A 25,140-nucleotide genomic window follows, 5' to 3' on the forward strand; every position below is an offset into this window, starting at 1 on the left:
TCTTTGCTCAAGAAAACTTGCGATGGACTCCCACGTTGGAATGGAATCCAAGGAATCCGGATCAGCTTGCATTTCCTTCCACTTAGACTGCGTGGCATCATCAACCTTCTGCAACAGCACTTGGATTATGATGCAGCTAGCGATTTGCTTCGTTGTGCCCATGCTTGCCAGAGCTCGCATATGCGAATTAAATTGTTCCGAAAGCTTGCGAAGCCTCGTCGCCGATGCGAATTCTACAGTTCTCAGATGCAGTATCTCATTAACACGATTTTGATCTCATTAACATGAAAAATAAGCCGGCGATTACTAAACCTTTTGTTTAGCAGCTCCAATGCGACGTCATAATTTTTGTCCGTTAGCTCCAACGATAGAACAGTCTCCAAGGAAGATTCACAAAGGCAGAACCGCAATCGTTTCTGTCCACCGTGGTGGAGAACAGTGACCGGAATTCAAGCCAGTCCGCATAACCTCCACTAAAGGTGGAGAAGTGGCAGTGGCAGCAAAGCCTGGAAAGTTCTGCCGAACGACGCATAAAAATTGGTGGCTCTTTTACCTTAGATATCTATGTATGATTACAATTTATTTAAATGATTTTGTTTATATATAGAACATTGGACCGAATTAACTGCTCTCTGGTGCTCGTCGCTAAGAAAAAGTCTCTTTAATTTATAGCTTTAAAACGAAAGACACTCCCGTGATATGCTGCCCAACGCCAACGACAAAAAGGACCGTTATGCTAAGCTATCATTCTTGGGCGAGGGTCAGTTCGCCATTGTTTATAAAGCCCGTGACACGGTTACCAGTCAGATTGTGGCTGTAAAGAAGATCAAGAAAGGATCCCGAGAGGAAGCCCGGGATGGCATTAACCGGACAGCTCTGCGGGAGATGAAGATCCTGCAGGAGCTGCAGCACGAGAACATCATCGGTTTGGTGGATGTATTCGGCCAGCTGTCGAACGTTTCCCTGGTGTTTGATTTCATGGACACTGATATGGAGGTGATCATCAAGGACACGAAGATTATCCTTACACCGGCTAACATTAAGGCCTACGCCATCATGACTCTGCGGGGCCTGGAATATCTACATCTGAACTGGATCCTGCACAGGTATCTGAAGCCTAATAACTTGCTGGTCAACAGGCTCGGCCAAGTCCTTCGGCTCGCCGAATCGCATCTACACCCACCACGTGGTCACCCGGTGGTATCGATCGCCGGAAATGCTTTTTGGCGCTAGGCAATATGGAACCGGCGTGGAAATGTGGGCTGAGGGTTGTATTCTGGCAGAGCTCATGTTGCGCGTTCCTTTCATGCCGGGCGACTCCGACTTGGATCAGCTGACTAGAATCATTGCCACACTAGGCACACCATCGGAGCACGAGTGGCCCTATATTAGCAAGCTCCACGACTACCTGCAGTTTCGCCACTTTCCGGGCACACCGCTGGAGAATATCTTCACGGCGGCCGGCAACGATTTGATCCACCTCATGCGCTGCCTCTCCCCCATGAATCCGCTGAGGCGCGTGTCCTGCCAGGAGGCTCTCAACATGCCCTACTTTGGCAACAAGCCAGCCCCAAACGGTGGGTCCCCAAGCTGCCCATGCCTTCGTCCGTTCTGGCCGCCAAGGAGGGCGCCAATGCACATGCCGACGATAAGCCGCCACTCAAACGAAAACTTGTGGGGACGACGGTTCGTGGTCACAGCCTGCCGCAAAAGAAGCGCCTGCAGTTCTGATCACATACTCATGTTCTTTGGTTAGTTTTTTTCATTGATTTAAGATAAATAGCTTTCTTCTAGTATTTGTCATTTAACTCAAGGAGTGGGAACTACCGATTCACTTTCCCATTCAAAAAAGAAACAAATTTGATTTATTTTTGCAATGTTTCTCACACTTACTACACAAATATTTGAAAATGTTTACTTTTTTTCATTCCTGTAACTTATTTTATTGTAAGTACGGTTTAGACTTAAGCTCTAAGATGTGGAAGATCTATTAATTCGCTCAACTGACTTTTGGTTCCAACGAAATTGGTGGCGTTGTCGGACCAGATCTGTCGAGGCTTCTTCCTGATAGAAATAAACCCCCTTAGTACATGCAGAAAGGCGGCGGTGGACAGATCCCTCACCAGCTCTAAATGGACGGCCTTTGTCGTGAAACAAATGAAAATGTTTTGGACCTCCGACTTATAGAAGAAAGGACCGCAAAAATCGATGCCGGTTACATCGAAGACTTGACCTTCCACTCTCTCCTTCGGAAGATCGCCCATTACATGCTCCAACAAACGAGGCTCTGTCCGAAAACATCTCACGCACTTATTTGTTGACATGAACACACCCTTTCTCCCCCCAATCGGCCAATACTGAGAACGTATCATCGCCAATAACGATCGAGGTCCAGCGTGCAGGTTGTGCTCATGTAAGCTTCGCGTTACCGGATGGCTCCTGGGCCAAATAACTGGGTGACGACCATCGTAATCCAAGGATGAGTTCTTGAGCCGTCCGTCTACTCGAAGCAATCCAAACTGATCCAAAAAGGGGGATAACGAAGCCATCAAACTGGAGGAGGCAACCATTCCCTTTGTCTGCAACGTCCTTAGTTTATCACCCAAACAAGCGCGCTGAAAAGCCGACAGAAGCTTGCGAGTCTCGAGATCATGAACGGAAATTTCTTTATGACGGACCCGTCTGCGAAACTTATAGGCGTACGCAAACAATCACTGAAGAGCTGGAAAAGATTTAGCGAATTTGCATGTCGCCACGAGTTATTAAACTGGCTTCTCGTCTACTACCGTCGCTGCCCAGTCCTCCTGTACCTTTATAAGATAGGGCGGCCCCTGACACTATAAACTGGAAATGTGTAGGTTTTGGCGTTTTTGCCAACGCAGTTGGCAACGAAAACGACGTCTGTTGTGAGGCCGGCCAATTTCGAGTCCAGGGTAACATAACAGACGAGTCGCACAGAGAAAATGACTTCCCTTTCTAAGCGGGTAACCTGAGAACATCTGTTATAATTCTCGCCAACAACTCAGCTCCAGCCAGCTCTAACTTTGGCACAGTTAATGCCCCTTAACGCCCCACAGTTAAGGGGCGATACACGAGACTGATTGAAGCTCTGGCCAATTTCCTGCCAATCAGTGTAGAAAATCTCATGCAAGCTTTCATCCCAAAAAAGCTGCTCTCGGCACAGCTTCGGGAAGTATATTTTCGCCTTAGTAACGACGGGATCAACTAGGCAAATCGGATCGTACAACAGCGCTATTGATCATGAGACCGAACGTCCGGTAGGCTTCGACGTGGACTGAAGAGTAGAAAATGAAAGCAGCAGCTGATCAGAGGAAGGATTCCAAGCCAGCCCTAACGTCTCTGTAAAGTTGTTGTCGTTATCAAAAGTTAAATAATATTCCCGATCCATTTCAGGCATGCCAGTCAATACGAAAGGGATATTGGGGCACCACTTCCGCAGCAGAAATTCGCCCTTCTTGAGAAGCGATGAAATTTCCCCTCAAATGCCAACAACCTCCTCCTTGGTATTGCTACCAGAAATAAGCTCGTCAAGGTAACAATCTCGAAGCCAGATTTCGGATCCCATTCAAGGAATAACCTGAGGTGGTAACAGCGGAACCATCACACACCACCCTAAGTTTCATCGTGGTGCTGTCCTTCTTTATCACACAGTGATGTGGAAAAAAATATTTGCAATCTCGATGCAACTGCGGCGGAATTGGGGACATACCACCTAGGTTAAGATAATCCTTTATATAGCCCGATTACTGAGCTCGCAATTCGGGCTGATGAGATAGCTTCCTTTCCAACGACTGGAAACGACGTAGAGCATGTGAGTATAAGTCACCAAATAAACCGGAGATATGTTTAATTGGCAGCCTGACTGTATAGCCACCACCTTCTAACCGCCCGAAGTTCTTAACAAAGTGACACTCGCCACCCAGTTTCTTTTTTGACGCCTTCACAATCGCATCGGTGCAGGTTTCCACGAAGTCGAAGAAGTTCCAAATCGAAGAAGTTGATCGAGCCGCTCATCTAAGGGGCCTTTTGGGCAGATCAGCCCCGACCGCTCAGCTGCCAAGAGGACCATTGTCAGGGCCTCCGCCTCCACAAACATCCAACCGAGCCGAGTTTTTTGAATTCAGAGCAAACCAGGAGACAGATGATTTTGCCCACAAACAAAGCATCTCGTAAAATAATCCAGCTCCAATTGGCACATCAACTCGCTGTCAGTAGCCAGGGTGGCTGTCAACCACTCGCAGTTTAAACCGATGCAGATCAGCCTATTGCTCCTAAAATTAATACCACCTGATATAACCGATAGTTTTTGACCTCCTGCCCGAACTTTTTAATATGTTCCAAGCTAAGCTCACTTGGACGACTAAGGACGTTGTGCTCCATGGTGATGTTGTGTCATATCATGATTGACAAATCTGGTTTCGTTGACCGTTGCATACTCGGTAAAGGTAATAAGGTTGGAGCCTCGTATATAGGCGTACGTGCCATTGTCCTCACTCACGCAAGCCGGATGATTGTTTACAATTGTTTATGGAGGATCTCTTCGTCAAAGTAAGTAAATGCTTTTTCTGGATCTCAAAATGCGCAGTGCCTCCAGCGCGGAGCTCCTGGGCGCCACCTGGATCGCTCCTGGGCGATTGTCTTAGCGCCTCCTGGCAAAACGTAACCCCTGGTGTTATGAAACCATTCTTTACCGTCTTACATTTCGCTAATACATTATCTTCCAGCATGAGCATCGTGTCGTAATGCGAAAGGGGGAAATTTGATAATAAATTGTAAATGGATTATAGCATTTAAACGGACGTAACGGAGTATACATCTTTATATAAGGTTTCGGTGAGCTCTTTCATCCAAACATTTTCCAGGTCTACATGATTTAGTATGCTAGGGCTAACTATATTGACTTAAGCAAGAGATACTGCAAGCATTAAATTTTGCATCTTCATTGCAATAATCCTATTTCGAGTTGGCAACATCTATAGAGATGCGGTGTTCCGTGTCAATTTGGGAATCTAAAATTCGACCATCAACGTATTTGATGGTTTATTTTGATTAAATACGAATGCTAAATACCATATGAGTAGTCCGTGTCGTGTGCCGATGTTATGGTCAAAAGCAATAGCAGGGATATGGATGTTAATATTGTAATATTTGGTTTAAATGGGGTAGCCGACCACCAAAAATATGAAAAATGAAGCATGACTAAAATGAATACCAATTAAAAAACCTTATGCCAAGTAGCTAGGGATAAAAATAATAGAAAATAAAAAATTACCAGGCAAATAATAACAAGGTAGGGTAAGATTGATTGTCACACTGGACCACCTTCCCCTTAATGAAGACCTCATGTCTGCTTCCACAGTTTTTTCCTATCACAATGGTGAGAGTTTGTTGCCTAGTTGCCGGTTGGAATTCACTAGGACTTTATCGCTAACTTTGAACGCCCTGTTTTGCCGTAAATCATTTTCCCTGTTTCTGAGCTTGTATTGAGCGAACTTTATCTGATCCTGTACTTCGTACAGTGGGTCATTTGATTGTGTTTAAAACACGTCGGCTGCCATCTACCAAGCTCTACACGAGTTTAACAATGATTCATTGTAGCAACAGATAATCTTTTCTTTAGAAAACTTTAGTACCGCTTTGAGATCCTCTATAATTATTGATGGAATTGGCCATGGCAATTTTAGAGAATTCAATTTTTCTTGGTGAAATGCCTATCACATATTACCTTACCACATGCCTTGCAGTTAGCGACTAGATAGCTGGACCATTTTAGTGAAGTAATTCTCTGAGAGTACCTGGTTCACATTTTCCTAGGCCAATCCGCTATTCTTGAAAAACTAAGATTATTGTTTTCATACCCATATACAGTGGCGAGCAAAATTGAGTGTATATTCAGAACTCAGACTTTCGTCACCCACAGAATCATAACCACACAAGATAATCCCAAAATTTTTTTTGTTTTATATTCATTATTTTATTCTTAATAAATTTTAAGCAAAAACAGTCATGCCAGAGATAAATTCTAGGAGAATAACAAAAAAAACGAAAAAAACCCGCATAAACTCAATTTTGCACGTACGCACTTTTTGCCTATTTTCGCTTTCTAACTTCTCTTATCAGCACAAATCGGCAAGATTCACCATTATTTTTGATTTTCTATTATTCTTAATGTTCGTAGCACAGATTAAAACGTGCTTCAGACTAAGCAGAGTGTAACTGAATTAGCTTATAATTAGAAATAAATTTTTCAAAATTTGCGAGCATAAAAATGCGAAAATTATCTGAAGATATTGAAAATAATGTAGTTAGCCTGACCGAGAATGGTTGTACATCACGTGAAATTTCCAAAAGGCTTGGTATAAGCCAATCGGCGGTAATCGCTGTTCAGAAGAGACGGAATGTGACTCCCAAAACGCAAGTCGCAGGTCGCAAGAAATTATTGAAGGAGTCAGATGCTCGACTAATGATGTCGGAAATGAGGAAGAACAAGCTTCTAACTCCAAAGGGTGCTTCCTTGGCTATAAACAAGAATGTTAGCGAATGGACAGCTAGAAGAGCGCTGCGAGACATTGGGTATATTGCAAGTGTGAAAAAAATCAAACCTGCATTATCCGTTAAAAATGTGAAAGCTCGATTGAAATTTGCAAGGGCACACAAAAATTGGACTGTGGACGATTGGAAACGAGTTGTCTGGTCTGACGAGTCCAAATTTAACAGATTTCAGTCCGACGGAAAGCAATATTGCTGGCGCAGACCCGGAGATCGCATCCAAAGACACCATGTAAAACAAACGGTTAAACATGGTGGTGGAGGTATTATGGTTTGGGGATGCTTCACGTGGTGGCATGTTGGCCCTCTACAGTTAATAGAAGGTATTATGCGGAAAGAGGACTACCTACAAATATTGCAGACCAATCTTCCCAATTTTATTGAAAAATGTGCTTATCCCGAAAAAGAAATTGTTTTTCAACAAGATGGGGATCCGAAGCACACGGCCAAAATTGTTAAGGAGTGGATTGAAAAGCAACCTTTTAAGTTAATGGAATGGCCAGCACAAAGTCCCGACCTCAATCCGATTGAAAATCTTTGGTCAATCGTGAAAAGACGGCTCGGGCAATACGAAGCAGCTCCATCAAACATGGGCATCCTTTGGGAGCGTGTTGAAGCTGAATGGAGACGTATTCCCAAAGATATAATTGAAAATTTGGTAGAGAGCATGCCTAAACGTGTACAGGAAGTTATTTCAAATAAAGGTCTTTGGACAAAATATTAATATTAATTTAATAATTAAAACATCTGGAAACGTGCAAAATTGAGTTTATGCTGGTTTTTTTCGTTTTTTTTGTTATTCTCCTAGAATTTATCTCTGGCATGACTGTTTTTGCTTAAAATTTATTAAGAATAAAATAATGAATATAAAACAAAAAAAATTTTGGGATTATCTTGTGTGGTTATGATTTTGTGGGTGACGAAAGTCTGAGTTCTGAACATACACTCAATTTTGCTCGCCACTGTATTAGCATCGTGCAGGCTCTTAAAAACCCCATCAACGTGCCGGATGTGGTAGTTGTCGTCCTCCGGCAAGACGATAACATCATTAACATAGACCATTAACAGAATACCGTCTAATAATGCTGGCAATATTTTGTAATCCAAATGGCAGTCTGCAAAATTTGTACTTTTCTCCGTTTACGTAAGTTTTTTCACGGTCGCGTTCTGCCAGTATGATCTGTAACAGCCGGACTTCATCCAGCATTATAAAATACCTTTGTCTAATTTGCGCCTTTCGAAGCTCAACTTGCGAAGCCAGCCATTCAACAAAAATAATAAAGAGTTTGAAATTACGGGTTGCCCCACACACCCATACTTCGTCGATGGATTAGTGGACCAGTTTGAATATGGTGAATATGAACAGTGTAGCAGCAATAACATTGCTCACAATACGGGCATAATTACGATACCCTGCTTCATTTCAAAACGACGTATGCTCAGAACGCAGCCATAGAAGGCTCCGATCCTACTCGACCTTCAGATTTCCGTACAGTAGGCCACTACTGCTCCGTAAACTCGATCCATTTTGTTAGCCACAGCTTTGGCATCATGCATAATGGCTCTGAAGGGCATTTTAATCACTGATCGTGCCGCTCTCATCTTATCTACCAAGAAGCCAATATTGCAAAGTTGATACTTGTCAGCATCTTCAGGGATTACATTTTGCATCTAGGCTTCATTCGGAATGGATCTAATTCCATTTCTGTTTTTATGTTATTAAATTATCTACATTTAAGTTATCAATATTAGAATGAAGGAACATTATTTTGTTTACCATGTCTTCAGTGGTGGCACGTTTTTCGCAAATCAAATTTTTGGCAACAGAAAATGCCTTTTAGCTAATTTGATAAAGCAGAGGAAAACGCTCCTTATTTATTGACCACCACTGCAGAACAGGATCAGGATTCTCCTTAGAATCCATTTTTGTCCACTTATTACAAATTACTGCACTCACCTGTACAGTTGTACACAGTTGACATAACAGATGTACAGTGTTAAAAAAAAAAAACAAATGTAGTAATCACTATCGAAAAGTACAATCAAATACTGTTCACAATCGAAGTGAGTAAACTGAAAATGTTGTGCTTTCTTATTGTGACCTATAGAGTATACTGTACAGTAAACAATGAGTGCAGTGTTTTTGAATACACTACACTACTGTACAGATCTGTTCTGCCACAAATGAGTGCATTCATGCAGAAGTCTAGTACACAGCAAACGAACAATGATGTGAAGATCATTTCCAGCGTATTCACTCCAGACAGCCAATGGTACTTGGTACGGCTTCCGTAAAAAACTTAATTTGCAAAGAACAAGTCATCGAAAGTCTCATCAAAACGCACTCCGTAAAATTGACATCGGAAGTTAAGTAAAAATATATTTTCTCTACTTCTGCAATCCTTCGGATTAAATTTTTTCAGGTATCAACGAGAGGCTTCTTATAAATCCCCGCTTCTCTTCGTCTAATGCCTGGCAGCAGGGTTTCACCCTTCAAAATGAATGGCGTACAAGTCGTACTCGCCAATGGCGTCATTAATTTATTGAAACGAGGTTGTTTAGTGAAGGACGTGTGTTGTTTTTTTCCAGCATTTATTAGGGGGCTTGTGGCGGTTACGCCTTTGGAATTTGCCTCTTATTCTTATATTTTTGGCTCTTTGCAAATGACGCTGCTAATGAGTATCTCTCGTGGTTCGATTCCACTTCTTGAGCCACTGCAATCGCAGACGACATGTCAACGAGTCAGACGAGAACAGCATCACATCGCCAGGTCCTCTTATTTTACTTCTAATAGTAATAACCGCTTAATAATGACGTAACTTCTGAATATGTTCTATGTAGCTTCTGCCGCTTGCCGCAAAGAGACGTAAATCGGGCAGGCACTTACGGCGTCCAGTGGCTCGTTACACATGACATTGTCTTTTATATCTATAGCTTCAGGTACCTTAATCTGGAGGGCTTCTGCTTGAGCTTTGCAACGCTGCCTCTAGGCTGGCCAAATTTTGTATAGTTTGTCATAGATCATCTTCGCTGCTTGTCTTGTAATGGCAGCCTGAATTACAATTCTAAGCTGCTCTGGATCTGCAGCCATATTTCCTACTGTGAAGTGTGCGAGTGCCCGTAATTACGAATTGTCATGATTAATTATTTATTTTAATTATATATAATTATTATATTATATTATACAAATATTTATATATATTTTTTACGCAATTAATGAGTATGTTAATTAATTATGATATTAATATGATAATATTGATAAGGAGCTGTAGAAAGCAGTGTTAATGAATATTTATAAAGTGCAGATTTGAGGAATATAAGTAGGGAGTGGCTCACTTGCATTATTTCTCAACTTTATCGCGATGGGTATTTTTCCGTTGGCCGCCAATAAATCTTATTAATAAGCACAACGACGGGGAGATTGCCACAACATTCGCAGGTGGGTTTTGTGCATTGAAGTTGAGTGGTTCCGTGCAGCAGCTGTTAATTTTAACACAGATGATGGTGATGCCACTCAGCGGTTACTAGCTGCATATGGTTGATTGTCTTCTAATGTTGAATTAGGAAGATTCCTTAGGAAGAGTGACTGCCATTTTTTACCTACTGGCAGGAGGAGAAGTGTATGAGTGACAGCAACGCTATATATGTGGAAAGATAACGGTAGCTATCGGCTGAGATCATTTTCCTTTCGGCTAGTTATTCCGTATTTCGGTTCAATTTCCGTCCAACCTCCATAGGTGACACCGAACCTGATAAGATCGAACCCAGTTTTTAAAACCAGACCCAGACACGGCAGGAAATGCGGGACGTCAACCCGGTGGAAGTAAAATGAAAGGCTAGTGGGAGAATCAAAGCGAGTGTTCATAAAAATAATAAATCATTAAATTAGTTTTAACGTGCCAACAAACTTTGTGAGCTAGCCCCGACAATTTTTGTGAGCTAAAAATGAAAAAAAAAAACCAGTTCGTGCCAGTGTGCTTTGCCCACTTGTGCGTTTATTTTTTGGTGGTTGTTTCTTTCTTTATTCGTTTTATTTGCGAGAACAAGCGAGACCGGCTAATGAAGAGTAACAAGTTAACCGATTAACATGATATGTGATTAGCTGCTCGATGGACATGTTACTATAATACCCTTACAAGATCTTGTATGTTATGTGCGTGTCGTCAACGTCATACAAAATTTCTATTGAACTTGTCAATGAAAGTGCAGAGGCGTGCAAGTGGTATTAAGAGGTATTGAACCTGACTTTGTAAAGGCCTTACGACAAAAAATTTCCTTGTCAAAAAAAGTTTTAACATACTAAAAAGAAAAACGCAAAAGAACACGCCTTCCACCCGCCCGTTCATTTTCGAACCATCTGCGTATATATATAAGGTATTTCTCTGGTCATGGGATATGTGAGTTCCATCCTTATCTTTCAATGGTTACATTAAAAATCATCTTCGGAAGGTCGATGGGTAGACAGGAGCCCATTCCTCATTTTATTTCTAGGTGGTCTAGTCCATATTGGCTAGCCCCCAGTGGGTTTTCTTCCAAAGACTTCCAAAGGTTCCTGTAGCCTCAACTCTAGTGGCAGAAGGACTAGAATGGGGTCAAAGGCGTCGCTGGGCGTAGTGTGCAGACTGCCTTTCGCTTATATATTTAGTTTCCAATCAATTTTTCTGTTTATAGTTAAGCCTTACTTAGCTTTTACCACTAACATACTGCTAAGATTATCACCCGACAATCTTGGCAAGGAGAGCTCTGCGATTTATATATTCTGGTGAAATGGTTTAGTTTGGTCTTCAATGGCGTTTGTGGAAATTTACCTGAGAATGATACAGTAATATGTAAAGGTGTTTTTGGGGTGTGTTTTCGCTGTTTTTTTGGGGACCATTAAACCGGTGATATCATCTTTCAGTTAGTATAGGTATAGGTTGATAAGACTTCATGTCTAGTTTTATTGATAGCAGCCTTTTTTACTTATCATGAGCCTGGAAGTGAAAATAAAATCAAAATATGACTAACGCTTCTAGTTCATGTCAGTGCTGGCGATGATTAGTGTTGGCGTCACAGCCTTATTTAGATTAATTGTTCTTGCGATCACAGGTCTCATGGCCTCCACCTTCCCCCTGGATATACTTCACCTAGGGACGTGACATGGATCTATACAGCTGAACCGATCTGGCGCCCTGACACTCGACTACCTTAACTCTGCCTTAGGGCCATCCCGCTTCTTCGCAATCGGGTGGGGGACCTTCACTTTTCGGCATCTTCACTACTCCGTGCAACTTATTCCCCATTCTCGGGTGCTTGGGGACGAGCCTATCCTCGGCGCCTCTGTCGATCACGCCAATAATTGTCCTTCCCCTCGTCACCTCGCAAAAGATTGTGGTTGTTTGCTCCTGGATTTTTCTTCTTCCGAAGACGTGTTCACAAATTTTCAGCTAGTCATACAGCAGGGTTTAAAGAGGGTCCCCTAAGCCAGAGGTAAGCTCTCGTCTTATGACAACTTATCTGTGCATTACCTTTGCAAAAGGATTTTCGCCCTAGTTACGAAAACTAGGTCCTAGTGGTCATAGTTCACTCACCAATCCCTTTTGGTCCTAGTGGTGTTCTATAGAAGACAAGATCGATCGTCTGGTTGGGCTCGCATTGGGCTGTAGAGACTTGAATAATATTCAGCCGACCCTTATGAAACTTGGCAGATCGGATTAAGTTGCCCAACATGGAATCCGTAGAAATCCACCAAACACCAAAGTTATGGCATTTCCAGGTTCGGTCGACTGTATCCTATAGCTGCCATATAACTGATTGATAGGAATTGGCAAAACTTTTTTTTTAAGCTAGATAGATGGGACTTTCTACGGATTCCAATTTTGTTAGCATTGTCCGATCTACCAAATAATCATCGGCCGACTATATCCTATAGCTGGCACAACCTGTCTATTTTTAATGATTCTGGGGTTGTTGCCAACATTTTTATAAAAAAATTGATTTGATGGAGAAATTCTCATCGATCCTTATGAGGATCGCCAACTATATACGATCGGATATATATATGCTATACTTAAGCTGCTACTTAACTGACCATTAATAAAGTTGTGTAGGAAAACACCACCCATGATTGTTCTACGATTTGTTAAAGAGAGTAAGTTTTTTAGTAAGAGTCTGCTATGATACGAAGGAAAGAAAACATTTGCATCCCAATTAAGTTCCCTAAGAGAAAATAATAAGAAATTCTTTTGCACGGATTCTATGCGGTCTTGATGAACCCCATATTGTCACATAGACACATGAACCGTACTCCAGTATCAGAAAGACCTAAAACATAAATAAGCTTTTAGTTTATAGGGCGGAATTCTTTGGACGATCTTTAAATAAAACCAAGAACACCTTTAGCTATATTTTCGATTGAGGAAATATGATCGGCAAATTTTTTCGTGTAATAGAACGCCAAGATCATTAACCTGAGTTAATTTTTCAAAAGAAAAACCGTTAGAGATAGTACATAGCCTGAAGAGGACTATACCGATGAAAAGACATAAGCTTACATATTGATACATTAAGTATAAAATTATTCGGACTGAGGTCTGTATTGGGCGGAAGATTTTTTTTATTGCAGACAAAGATTAACACCGTCTGGTTGTATTAGGTCCAGCGAGTTCGTTAAAGCTGAGGGCAAGTCGTAAATAAAGAGAGTAAACAGTAACGGACTAGATGGCTTCCTTGCTGAATTCTAGATGTTGTGCTATCAGCGTTTTAATAGCGACCGAATTAATAAGACGAGGTTCAATTTACAATTCGATTTATTATGGGTCAATTTAACCCCAAAACAAATGCAGCGGCCGATCCAAACAACGCCGAAACCTATGAGCTTGCGCAGAAGCTCCACCAGAGCTCCCAAAGTGCATGCGCTACAAATACCAATAAAGCGCATGCGAAACTGGGAGTCAAAACAGAGAAGAATACATGCTGAAAACAACAGCTGCAGCTAAGCATTTTATGATTATTTTAAATGCACTTTTTGGTGGCTGCTTGGCCCAACACTAGATGTAGCATGGACTAAAAGGGAACTTACGTTTTTAATTTAAACTCTCTGTGTTCTTCTATCTACATAAGGAGATCTGTAGGAAATCACAATAGATTCAGTTTACTCATCAGGAGTTACTGATTAACTGAATCAAATGGTTTACTGAAGTATGTGTATGTAACATCAGTCAATAAATTAGTGGAGCTTTATGAAACCATATTTTGAAAAAAATATATGATTATACTAGAAAACCCTGCAAACGTTGTTTTGCCATATATATTTTTTCTACAAACATTTTTTTTAGTTCAATAATAATAAGATTATTCTCTCAGCGCAATGGAGTGCACAATATTCTTGGTTAGTCCGTCTTTAGCCAGCACAAATAAACTGGATGGTTTTCCCACGCGAGAACATGCCACATATAGTTGTCCGTGGGAAAAGCATGGTGTTTCCAAATCTAAGCCACATACAGATAATGTTTGGCCTTGTGACTTATTGATCGTCATAGCGAATGCCAAACGAATTTAAAAACTCAATTGGATAATTCACAGTTGCCATCATAAACTGCATCAATAGATTTTTATGACACTCAAGTCCCCAGGCAACAACTTTTGTATTTGTAAATATTATGCATTGACGTCAACATTTTCTGCTGACAAAATCGCTCTTTCTGCCAACCACTTATGCCAGTCGAATAAATGCCCCTGATGTAAATGCTCGATGAACTTGTTGGCGTCGTTGGTCAATTCATCTAAGTCGATTAACTATACATCTGCGTGCTTCTCTTGTTGCAGTTGTCTTTCTTGATAACGTTAATCTCGTGCCTCTTGCGATTCTGATTAACGCAACTGCGCCATGCTCACACGCGCATTGCATCTTCTTCGATTTGTTCGCCTGATCTTCTATCTCGCGTGGTTGTGGATTTGACCGTTCGATGACTCAAATTGCCTTTTCTTGGCATTGCGACAGTAATACGTATAACCGTCACTGCTACGATTGTACACAATACAAAATGGCTCAAAAATTTATAGTGAGTAAGGTGACAACTGGAACGGGGATAATTGATCGATTGATACTAGTAGTTAATAAATTATCGACCGGCGAAGGCGGGAGATCAAATTGAAACAAATCATCATTAAAGGAAATTGAAATGATTAGCTCTGAATAAAAATTTATGGTACTAAATTAGTATGTTACATTGCCACCTAGAAAAGCTATTACGGATTTTTATAAAAAAAATTAATGGTGAACTACCCTTAACATTTACGGGGATGAAAAATAGATGTTGTCTGATCTTCAGCCCTAACGAATATGTCCAAAAAACAAGAAAGGAAAGCTAACTTCGGGCGGAGCCGAAGTTGATATACCCTTGCAGTTCAGTCGCAGTCCGCTAGGTGGCGCCACGCATATTATATTATTAGATATATAGCGTATCGTATATAGTCGTCCGATCCTTATAAAATTTGGCATATTGAATTATTTTGCCAAAAGAGTAATCTGTACCAAGTCCCATCTTTCTAACTTAAAAAACACCAAAGTTATGCCAATTCCGATCGTTCTATGAGAGCTATAGGATATAGTCGGCCGATCCTTATGAAATTTTGTACACAATATATTTTGGTATTATAATTTTGGTCAAAAGTGTGCAACGCAGTGAAGGAGACATCTCCGACCCTATAAAGTATATATATTCTTGATCAGGATCACCTCCTGAGTCGATATGAGCATGTCCGTCTGTCCGTTTCTACGCAAACTAGTCTCTCAGTTTTAAAGCTATCGAGTTGAAACTTTGCACACATCCTTCTTTCCTTTGCAGGCAGTACATAAATCGGAACGGCCGGGATCGGCCGTCTATATCCTATAGCTGTCATATAACTGATTGATCGGAAATGCCATAACTTCGTTGTTTTTTAAGATAGAGGGTTGGGACTTTCCACACATGTTATATTTGACCAAAATCTTATGTACAAAATTTCATAAGAATCGGCCGACTATATCCTATAGCTTTCATAGAACGATCGGAATTGGCATAAACTTGGTGTTTTTTTTAATTAGAAAGATGGGACTTTCTGTGCATTCTAATTTGGGCCAATTTATATGATCTGCCAAATGTCATAAGGATCGGCCGTCTATATCCTATAGCTGTTATATAACTTGATCGGATTGATCGGAAATGCTATAACTTCGTTGTTTTTCAAGTTAGAAGGATGGGAGTTTCAATGGATTCCTCTTTTGACAAAATAATTAAATTTGCCAAATTTCATAAGGATCGGCCAACTATATACGATCCGCTATATATCTAAAAATATAAGATGCGTGGCGCCACCTAGCGGACTGCGAATCAACTGCAAGGGTATATAAACTTCGGCTCCGCCCGAAGTTAGCTTTCTTGTTTTTTTTTTATTCTTGAGGCACATAATAATGAGTCAAATAAAGTATTGAAAGTATAATATAATTTTTCTAAGGTGACATTTATGTATATCGGTGCATGCCAGAATCGTACCAATCGAATGCATCAATTAACCTATAAAGTTATCTCTTATTTTACCGCGGGAAGTCTTCTGATCGTTACCAAAAATGGTTTCTATAACAAATGTTATTGCGTAGCTTGATCCTCGCTGAAGGGACACAAAAAGAAATGGGAAAGATAGAGGTTTATAGTACAAATCTAAAAGCAAAAGAAAAAAAGCTTATCAGTTGTCAGAAGTATTTGCACAAGTTTTCGTGTGCGTCAAAATTATTTTCACAATGCAATTTCGTCATTAGTATTGCTCTAAAAAATTCAATTCGGTGAAAATTCAAAAAAAATAATAATTTTTCTTTTACATTTGTCTAAACAAATTGCCTAAATCAAGGAAGTTAACCCTTGAGCTCCGGGCTAAAATTGTTACTAAGCTTAAAGCCGGTATTTCAGCAGCTCAAATCACTAAATTGTATAAAATTATGCGCAGAAATGTCTACTACTTAGTAAAAAAGATAAAAGAAGTTGGCACTTTAAAAAATAAGAAAAGATCAGGCCGAAAACCTATGTTGGACCAAAGGCAATGCAGGCACTTAATAGGAGTTGTAGCGAGCAATCCAAGTGCAAGTCCAGTAAAAATTGCCCAAGAATAAAAAAATACAATTGGTAAACGAATAAGTGATTCTACAATTCGTCGCAGGCTAAAAGAAGCTGATTTCAATACATATGTTGCCCGCAAAGTGATTGACATCACACCAATCAACCGAACAATACGTCTGCAATTTGCATTGGAATATATTAAGAAGCCTCTTGACTATTGGTTTAATGTTTTATGGACGGATGAGGCTGCATTTCAGTACCAAGGGTCCGACAGTCATCATTTTAGGCATTTGAAGAAAAACCAAAAGCATTTGGCAGCACAGCCAATCAATAGGTTTGGTGGTGGCACAGTCATGTTCTGGGGATGCCTTTCCTATTATGGATTCGGAGACCTCGTACCGGTACCGATAGAAGGATCTTTAAACCAGATCGGATACGTTCGAATCCTTAATGACCATGCTTTTATGTCAGGAAATAGACTTTTTCCTACTTATGAATAGATTCTTCAGCAGGACAATGCTCCATGCCACAAGGGTAGGATACCCACCAAATTTTTGAACGACCTTAATCGGTCGGTTCTTCCTTGGCCCCTTCAAAGCCCAGATCTAAATATCATCGAAAACGTTTGGGATTTTATAAAAAATCAAAGAACCATTGATAAAAATCGAAAACGCGACGGAGTCATCGCTGAAATTGACGAAATTTGGTCCAAATTGACCCTTAAATTTGCCCAAACTTTGGCAAGGTCAATACCTAAAAGACTAAAAGCTGTCATTAATGCCAAAGTGGTGTAACTAAATATTATTAATGTATTTTGATAAAATTAAGAAAATCTTTTGTTAAAATTAGATATTATATTAAGCTGATCTAAATCAAACTAACTTTTGTGAATATAATTTTGACGCACCGAAAACGCGTGCAAATACTTCTGACAACTGATAATCTTTTTTTCTTTTGCTTTTAGATTTTTCCTATGAACCTCTATCTTTCCCATTTCTTTTTGTGTCCCTTCAGCAAGGATCAAGCTACGCAATAACATTTGTTTCAGTGAAATCGTTCAACAACAACAAGAATAACAAATAAAATAAGTTAGGATGTGCAAATAATTGTGTGTTGTGAAAATAATTATGACTAGGGTTGTATAATATTTTTACAGCGGTGTCTCAATGGCGATTCTGCGGTGTAGTAGTTATTAATATCTAAAGATTGGATGAAATTAATTTTTACTTAAAGGTATATATTGGCCATCAGTTCAAAATCGGAAGAAAAACGTATTGGCGCTGTAAAATACCGGTGAGAAACGCAAATAAAAAAAGGCCCAAAATATCTATTTATTTTGGTGGCGGAAAAAAATCTTCTAAAGCTCTAAAGCTCTAAAAATAAATCTAAAGCTATAATATAGCAACATATACATATATAGCTTTATAGAATTTGTATTCCAACTTTTAGACTTATCTACTTATAATACCCTTTGAAAGGGTACTCTCTGCAGCAGATTAGAACACGCTATAATACTTTATTTTAATTTTTTTTTATTTCTCGCAAAATTTCCGGCGTGCTAATCACGGTGAATATTGAGAATGTATGTATAAATCATTCAAATATTGTTTTGGTAATGCTGCACTGCAATTTATTGTTATTGCAATAAATAACCTAGGAAACAAATCTAATGTAAACGCTATTTTTGGAATGAGAGCAATTTTGAGGGAAAAGAAGTTAATATGATGGATGGAGGAAAGTTTCCTGCACCTTCTTACTGCATCTGTAGGTACTGCGTCACCTTAATGAGCTTAGTCAGGCCGTTGTCGTAGCTAGACAGCGCGAAGTCTCCGCCTACTTGCCCAGGAAGTTATCTTTAAGGTAGTAGCCATCAGTTCTAAATCGCGCCTGGTGAGTCGCGCTTGGTACCGTGGGTAGCACGGGTGTGAACTTGGGTGGTTCTAGCGGCCAGCTGTTTTTCGTTATCGGGAGTCAACGCCATGGAGTAAAATTCGTAGACCTCCAAGGTGCTGCGATGGGTACGCTCGCAAGCAGGCGATTCGTGACGGATGTTGATGTTTACAATTTTAGCCCAAGTGATAATTTGCTTGATCAGGGCGTTTTTGTCCTCGAAAGAGCGATCACAGCGGCCCTGGTATAGCTTCTGAAAGCCGGGGTTCTTCTAGTAAGAGTTGAAGTGCGTGTCTAGCAACAGGTAGTCATAGGACTTGGTCAGCTGCGAATTGATGTACATGCTAGCAAATCGGGCATTACATAGGGCATGGCGCGCTGTTCTGGCAGTTCTCTTCCTTTAGCGATTGCAATGAATAATTTTATTTCTGCATCAGATTATTTAACTGTCATCCATGAATTCTAAAATAGTCGTTAGCGTTGTTTTGTGCGCAGCTTGTTGCATAAAATGAACATTCAAGGTTGAAATCTCTAAATCGCGGTTCATACATTCATTTTGTTGATTCTGCGACAAAGGCAAAGAATCTCCACTTTTTTCACCTGCTACCATTCTGTTAGGCTTCTCTGAACCCCAATTTGAGCTTACTTTTTATTTTCGAGATATTCCCAAAAAACTATGGTATTCAGAAGTCACTTTTTCAAAAACTGATTTCTGCCAAACTTACTGGAACATTTTTCTGTCATTCATTTTTAAATGTTATGTATTCATTGTTCGTAATAATTATTTTATTTTGTTTGATTTTCAAACATTAACTAGCGTTTTTTATAATTATAGTTTTTATAATTTTTTTATATTTATGATCGATGTCAGTTTAATTTTGGGTTTTTCAGAGATTAGCGTTCTCTATAATGGGTCGAACGAGCTAGGGCTAGAACAATTGACTTGGATGGATACGCGGTACCTGGTATCCTGTCCGCCATACAGACCTTAAGCCCTCCGATTATGACTCAATTACAGTTTTATCCTGAGCCTAGTTACTAGCTAGATAGCTGTTCATTTACGATGACAGTTTATTTAGTTCCTGCGCTTTATTCATAGCATAACAGCGACCCCTTTGGTACCCCTGATATAGGCATCCGTAAAGTTATCTACAAAGTATTCTGAACGAAATAACTTCTCAAGAATTTATACACCAATTGATAAAAATCGTGATGTGGTTGGTAAATTATGAATTTGATTTTATTTAATTTTAATTTAAAGAAATATAAATTCTACATATTATATATTTTATAATAAAATATATTTTTCATCAAATCGTTTCAGGGTGGCTGCTTCTCAATTGGCTACACTTGGATGTCCCGAACTAATAGCGTGTACAAGAGAAGAATATCAAAACATAGCTATACGTCTAGGAACCAAACGGGAATACTTAAAAGCGCTTCGAGCCAAAGTTTGGAAAGCACGAGTCGATAGTCCATTATTTGATTGCTCACAGTACGCAATAGGACTAGAGAAATTATTTTTTCGAATGTGGGAAAAATTTGTTATTGGTGAATTACCAAATCACATTTCTGCCATTGAAGAAAAGTGAAATAATGGAGTTGGTATTTATTTGACTTTTGAAGGTCAACAATATAATTTCATTAAGAGTTTATGTTACATTTATTCTGTAATTTTCCGCAGACAATTAAAAAAATAAAAATAATTCACATATGTACCTTAATGTATTTATTATAGGGGGGGGGGGGGGGGGGGGGGGGGGGGGGGGGGGGGGTCAATCTACATATATTATTTTGTGTTTGGTTGTTTTCGTTTGGTTTGGTTCGCGAGGTTCTTACCTTAACGACAGATAAGGTTCCGGTTCGCGAACAGTTTCTTTGATATGCTGAAACAATATTCCGCTTTGAACCATGGATTAAAAAAACGTTTTTAAATAAATAATCATTTAATTATTCTTCTCATTCTTGGTAATATAAGATCATTATCGATTGAATTATAACGCCCAGAGTGCCGAAAAATGTTAGTTTTCCATCATTTTCCATAAAAAGGTACATTTAATGTTAGAGACAATTTATTTGAACCAATTTAAAAAACAATATCAATTAAATGGCCTCCTTAATTGGCCACTGCAAATCCTGATTTTTTTGCCGCATTTTTTTCCACTCTCTCGAGCATATATATCGGTCGGTATGGTTTTCATTTAGCACGGATGCTGTCCTTAATCTAGTCAAGGGCTTGAGGATAACAGGCATAAACTTTGCTCTTCATATCCCCACAGAAAGAAGTCTGGAGGATTTAAATCGGGAGGTCTACCACATGTGGATTTTCTGCGCCTCAAATCTTGCAATTTTGTTTGATGACACCGCCATTCAATGTGAATTGAGCCTTATCAGTCACCAAAATTTGATTTCAAAATTCAGGTTCAGTTTGAGCCATTCGAGCGACAAGCAAAGTTGATTTCGCGTGGGAAAAAAGTGCTTTGGTAATTAAACTTTATACGGAAAATATATATATTTATAAATATATATATATACATATATAAATATATATACGGCGTCGCAAGTAGTTCCACTAAAATTTAAATGGTGACCACGGTGGCGATACTTTTCTCCTGGACTTTCGGCAAGATGCACTCTCACTCAACCAAATCAGCAGAGCGTGTTGCTGCCACAGTACTAATTTAAGAAAATTTATCCTTTTTTGGAACGTTTTGGCGAAGATATTGTCGACGATGTGCATGTTGAGTTAACACAATTGACTTGTTATTTTCAATATACATCTGCACTATTTTGGCGCGTTGTTTCGGCAAAATGGTTAAAATTCTATTGTTTTGACGTTTCCAAAAAATGTCTGATCATGCTAATCGATTAATATTTTGGAAAAATATTCAATGTTTAAATCGGCCCTCGTACTATGGCGCACCCTGCATATAAATATATCAGATGGCCACTCCTTATAAGAATTTCAACATCAAATAAATTTTCTAATAAATATGTTGAAACCAGCCCCAAGCATCTTTAAAAATAGCAAGGTTGTGCCATTCGTTCAGTTACTTAAGGATATAGACGGTCGATCCTTATTAAATTTGGCAGATCGGATTTGGTTGACCAAAATGGAATCCGTAGAAAGTCCCGTTAGCTTAAAAAAAAAATAAAGTTAAGCCAATTCCGGTTATTCAGTTATATGACAGCTATAGGTCGACCGATCCAGGCCGCTGATAAGTCCCCGGTCTAACAAAGAAAAACACATTTTGTTGTCAAAATTCAATTTTATTATCCAACATAGTTCCCTTCAAGAGCGATTCAACGATTATAACGACCTTCCAATTTGTTGATACCATTTTGGTAGTACTTCTTCGGTTTTGCCTCAAAATACGGCTCCGTTTCGGCGATCACCTCTTCATTGCAGCCAAATTTTTTCCCTGCGAGCATCCTTTTGAGGTCTGAGAACAAGAAAAAGTCGCTGGAGGGCGGAGAAGAATACGGTGGATGGGGAAGCAATTCGAAGCCCAATTCATGAATTTTTGCCATCGTTCTCAATGACATGTGGCACGGTGCGTTGTCTTGGTGGAACAACACTTTTTTCTTCTTCATATTGGGCCGTTTTGCCGCGATTTCGACCTTCAAACGCTCCAATACTGCCATATAATAGTCACTGTTGATAGTTTATCCCTTCTCAAGATAATCGAAAAAAATTATTCCACGCGCATCCAAAAAAACTCTTTCCACTCAGCCGACTGTCGATTGGACTCAGGAGTGTAATGATGGAGAAATGTTTCATCCATCGTTGCAAACAGCTCAAAATCATCAACACGTTGTTGTTCTTGGTCAAATGTGAGCTCGCGCGGCACCCATTTTGCACAGAGCTTCCGCATATCCAAATGTTGATGAATGATATGACCAACACGTTCTTTTTATATCTTTAAGGCCTCTGCTATCTCGATCAATTTTATTTTACGGTCATTCAAAATCATTTTGTGGATTTTGTTTATGTTTTCGAAGGGTAACCACCTTTTTCGGGAGTCCACTGCGTTCACCGTCCTCCGTGCCACCACGATTTCACCACGATTGAATTTTGCATACCAATCAATTATTGTTCTCAATTTCGCTTCCACTGTATTTTTTCAGTATTTGATCAAAACGCGAAATTCCTTATTTTCCATTTTTTTCACAATAACAAAAGTTTCTTCACAAAAGAGGCTCTATCTCACAAACTAATTGACTGACAGACGTCAAATTTTGACACGAATAATTTGAAGGTTAGTACTATATAAAAATAATATGCATTCAATACTAGCGACTCAATTTGTGTGACACACCGGGGACTTATCAGCCAACCTGCCTGCAAATATAAAAAGAATGTGTGCAAAGTTTGTAACGAACTGTTTTTGCTATATTTTATTCGCAACAAATGCCGCGACTAGGTCACAGAGGTTTAGGGTACGTTCCACCGAATTTATAGATTCGACGTGCTTGCCCGAGCCCAGAAATAACACGGAATGCTTCGTTTCAATCAAATCCCCTTTATTGTCTTTACTTTACAACGAATAAGAGAATCTCACCGGCTGTTTGGCTCAGCCGACCGACCGCTCGCCCTCCCGTCGATCTCCGATCCCCGCTCCGGGTTGGTGCCAATACACACGCCCTCCCAAAGCTTGCGCCCGGCAGGTAGTGTGGTCTTGGTGTCTGGCACCGAAACGGCTCACGGTTCCCTTCGTTCGGACTCACGGACTCTGGTTGCGGGGCCTGTGTTATTGCTGCCGTCTTCTGCGCTGGTATTCCGCTGCCGCTGCTTGTCCGTCGCCGCCGCCCCCTCGTCGTCGCTGCTCCTCTGACGCTGATGGAGCTCTTGACTTTCCCGGGGTGTCCCTGCGTGGTTTTACTGTTGGGCTTGAGTTCCCGAGCTGGCTATCCCTCGCGTTACAGGATCACACCTGGATTGAACGGTCAGGAGCAGGCAAGGCGTACGCCAGGCTGATCCGTCGTTGCCGCTACTACACCAGGATACCTGTTGTGTCAGGGAATAACTCCACCCGACTCGTTTACCCTTGGGCCTCAGTTTGCCGCGGATCCTTGATCCTTTCCCCTTACTCCTTGCTTGTTTCGCGTACCGCCGCCGGACTTACCCACAGGGGGTCCTTGAGCTATTGATCGAATATCCTTGCTCACTCGCTTAAAAGCCCGCACTTAAGACTGTCGGACTTACCGGGGGGTCCTTCAGCCTGTACTCCTAATTCCTCTAAGGAAACTTTCCCGCTTGAATGTCAGACTTACCCACGGGGGGGTCTTTCACTCAACTCTTCCAGCTTCCCTAGAAGACTCGGTCCCGATTTGCTCCAGAGGCTTTCCTTATATAGTGCCAGAGGCGCCCGTTAATCCTTGCAAATCTACTTCCTGCCGTTAATCCTCTGCTCATTTACTTTCTCCGTTAGCTTTCTCCAATCCCGCCGTCTTTCTATCGGCGGGCTTTCTTTATTTTCCCTCCCCCTATTGCCCTGCTTGGGCCTCCGATCCGCATTGTTTTTGTGGAGGTCATCGGACTTCGTCCCGATACCCCGCGATCCCCCCTGGACATTCCAAATGCACTTCTGTGTTTTGTGCATTTTGTAAACACAGCTGCGCAGTCGCCGGCCGCTTCTTTCCCCGCCGTCCCTGCTGTTTCCTATGACCTTCGAGCGCGGCCCCGGAGGCCCGGCCGGGACCGTTACGTTCCACGGTGATTTCTCCTCCTCCTTCTTTCGTGCGCGACGCCGTGCGAGTTCCTCTTGCCCCCGTTGCTGCCCCCGCATGCCGTCTGTGCTCGACGCATTTCTCCCTTTCCGTTTTTTCTAAACACAGCAGCGCTGGCCCATCCGACGCTGCAGTGCTGACTTGCTTGTTAATTTTAATTTTAATTCCCTCTGCAAGTGTAGAAGAGGGAAAATACTAACGTAAACAGATGGTTTCTTTAGAACTCCAAATGTAGGACGGACTAAGCGAAATTTTACAAATTAAAGGGAACTCTTTGTGTTCTTCTATTTCGATAGCTGGAAATCCACGTAAGGAGGTCTTAAGGAAATCCCAAGATTTTCTATTTACACAAAAGAAGCGAGTGATTAACTGAATGAAATTTTTTATTGCACTCTGTGTAAATAACAACAGTTGGCACCTGCAGCCCGAAGCAACGCGGCAGATTACAGACCCCACAACTGTACAAGTGGCGGCCCTGATGGAAAGGATCGCACGTCTCGAGTCGGAGCTGGAAAAGGCAAGGGCAAGTGGAGGACAAGCAGAGGCCGCCAGGGATCCCGTTGGAATCGGGGCACGCGGCGTTGGAGCGAGCGGTGCGGCAAATACACCGCCATGTTTGAGTGGAATGCTGCCACGCCAGGGAGCAGCGCAACAGCAGAGTTTTAGTGGAAACCTGCAAACGGAGCTTGGAGTGACGTCATCGCTGCAGTTGCCGGCACAATTGAGTGCAAGTTTGCCGCCACAATTGAGTGGAAATTTGGTGGAAATGCAAACGGGCAACCTGTTACACTGACATACATACCAACAACAACAGTGGGCTATTCTCCGCCATTTTGTGTGACCGCCACGGCGCAGCCTGGGCTAGGTTATTTCCATC

General features: G+C 40.9%; 1 protein-coding gene and 2 pseudogenes across 1 annotated transcript in view; 2 read left to right on the plus strand and 1 right to left on the minus strand.

The window, feature by feature from the left end:
* LOC6496811 (UDP-N-acetylglucosamine--peptide N-acetylglucosaminyltransferase 110 kDa subunit) overlaps positions 1 to 20,251 on the plus strand; it is a 54,475-nt gene extending 34,224 nt beyond the window's left edge. Inside the window, exon 9 of the mRNA XM_032456150.2 lies at positions 19,858 to 20,251. Within this exon, the coding sequence (XP_032312041.1) occupies positions 19,858 to 20,125 (268 nt within the window). The 3' untranslated portion in view covers positions 20,126 to 20,251. The remainder of the gene's footprint in view (positions 1 to 19,857) is intronic.
* Positions 108 to 19,997, plus strand: LOC116656505 (annotated as a pseudogene).
* LOC26513857 lies at positions 18,397 to 18,876 on the minus strand (annotated as a pseudogene).
* Positions 20,252 to 25,140: the final 4,889 nt, after the last annotated feature.

The sequence above is a fragment of the Drosophila ananassae genome, unplaced genomic scaffold (genome assembly GCF_017639315.1).
Source record: "Drosophila ananassae strain 14024-0371.13 unplaced genomic scaffold, ASM1763931v2 tig00000091, whole genome shotgun sequence".
In the NCBI taxonomy this organism is placed as follows: Eukaryota; Metazoa; Arthropoda; class Insecta; order Diptera; family Drosophilidae; genus Drosophila; species Drosophila ananassae.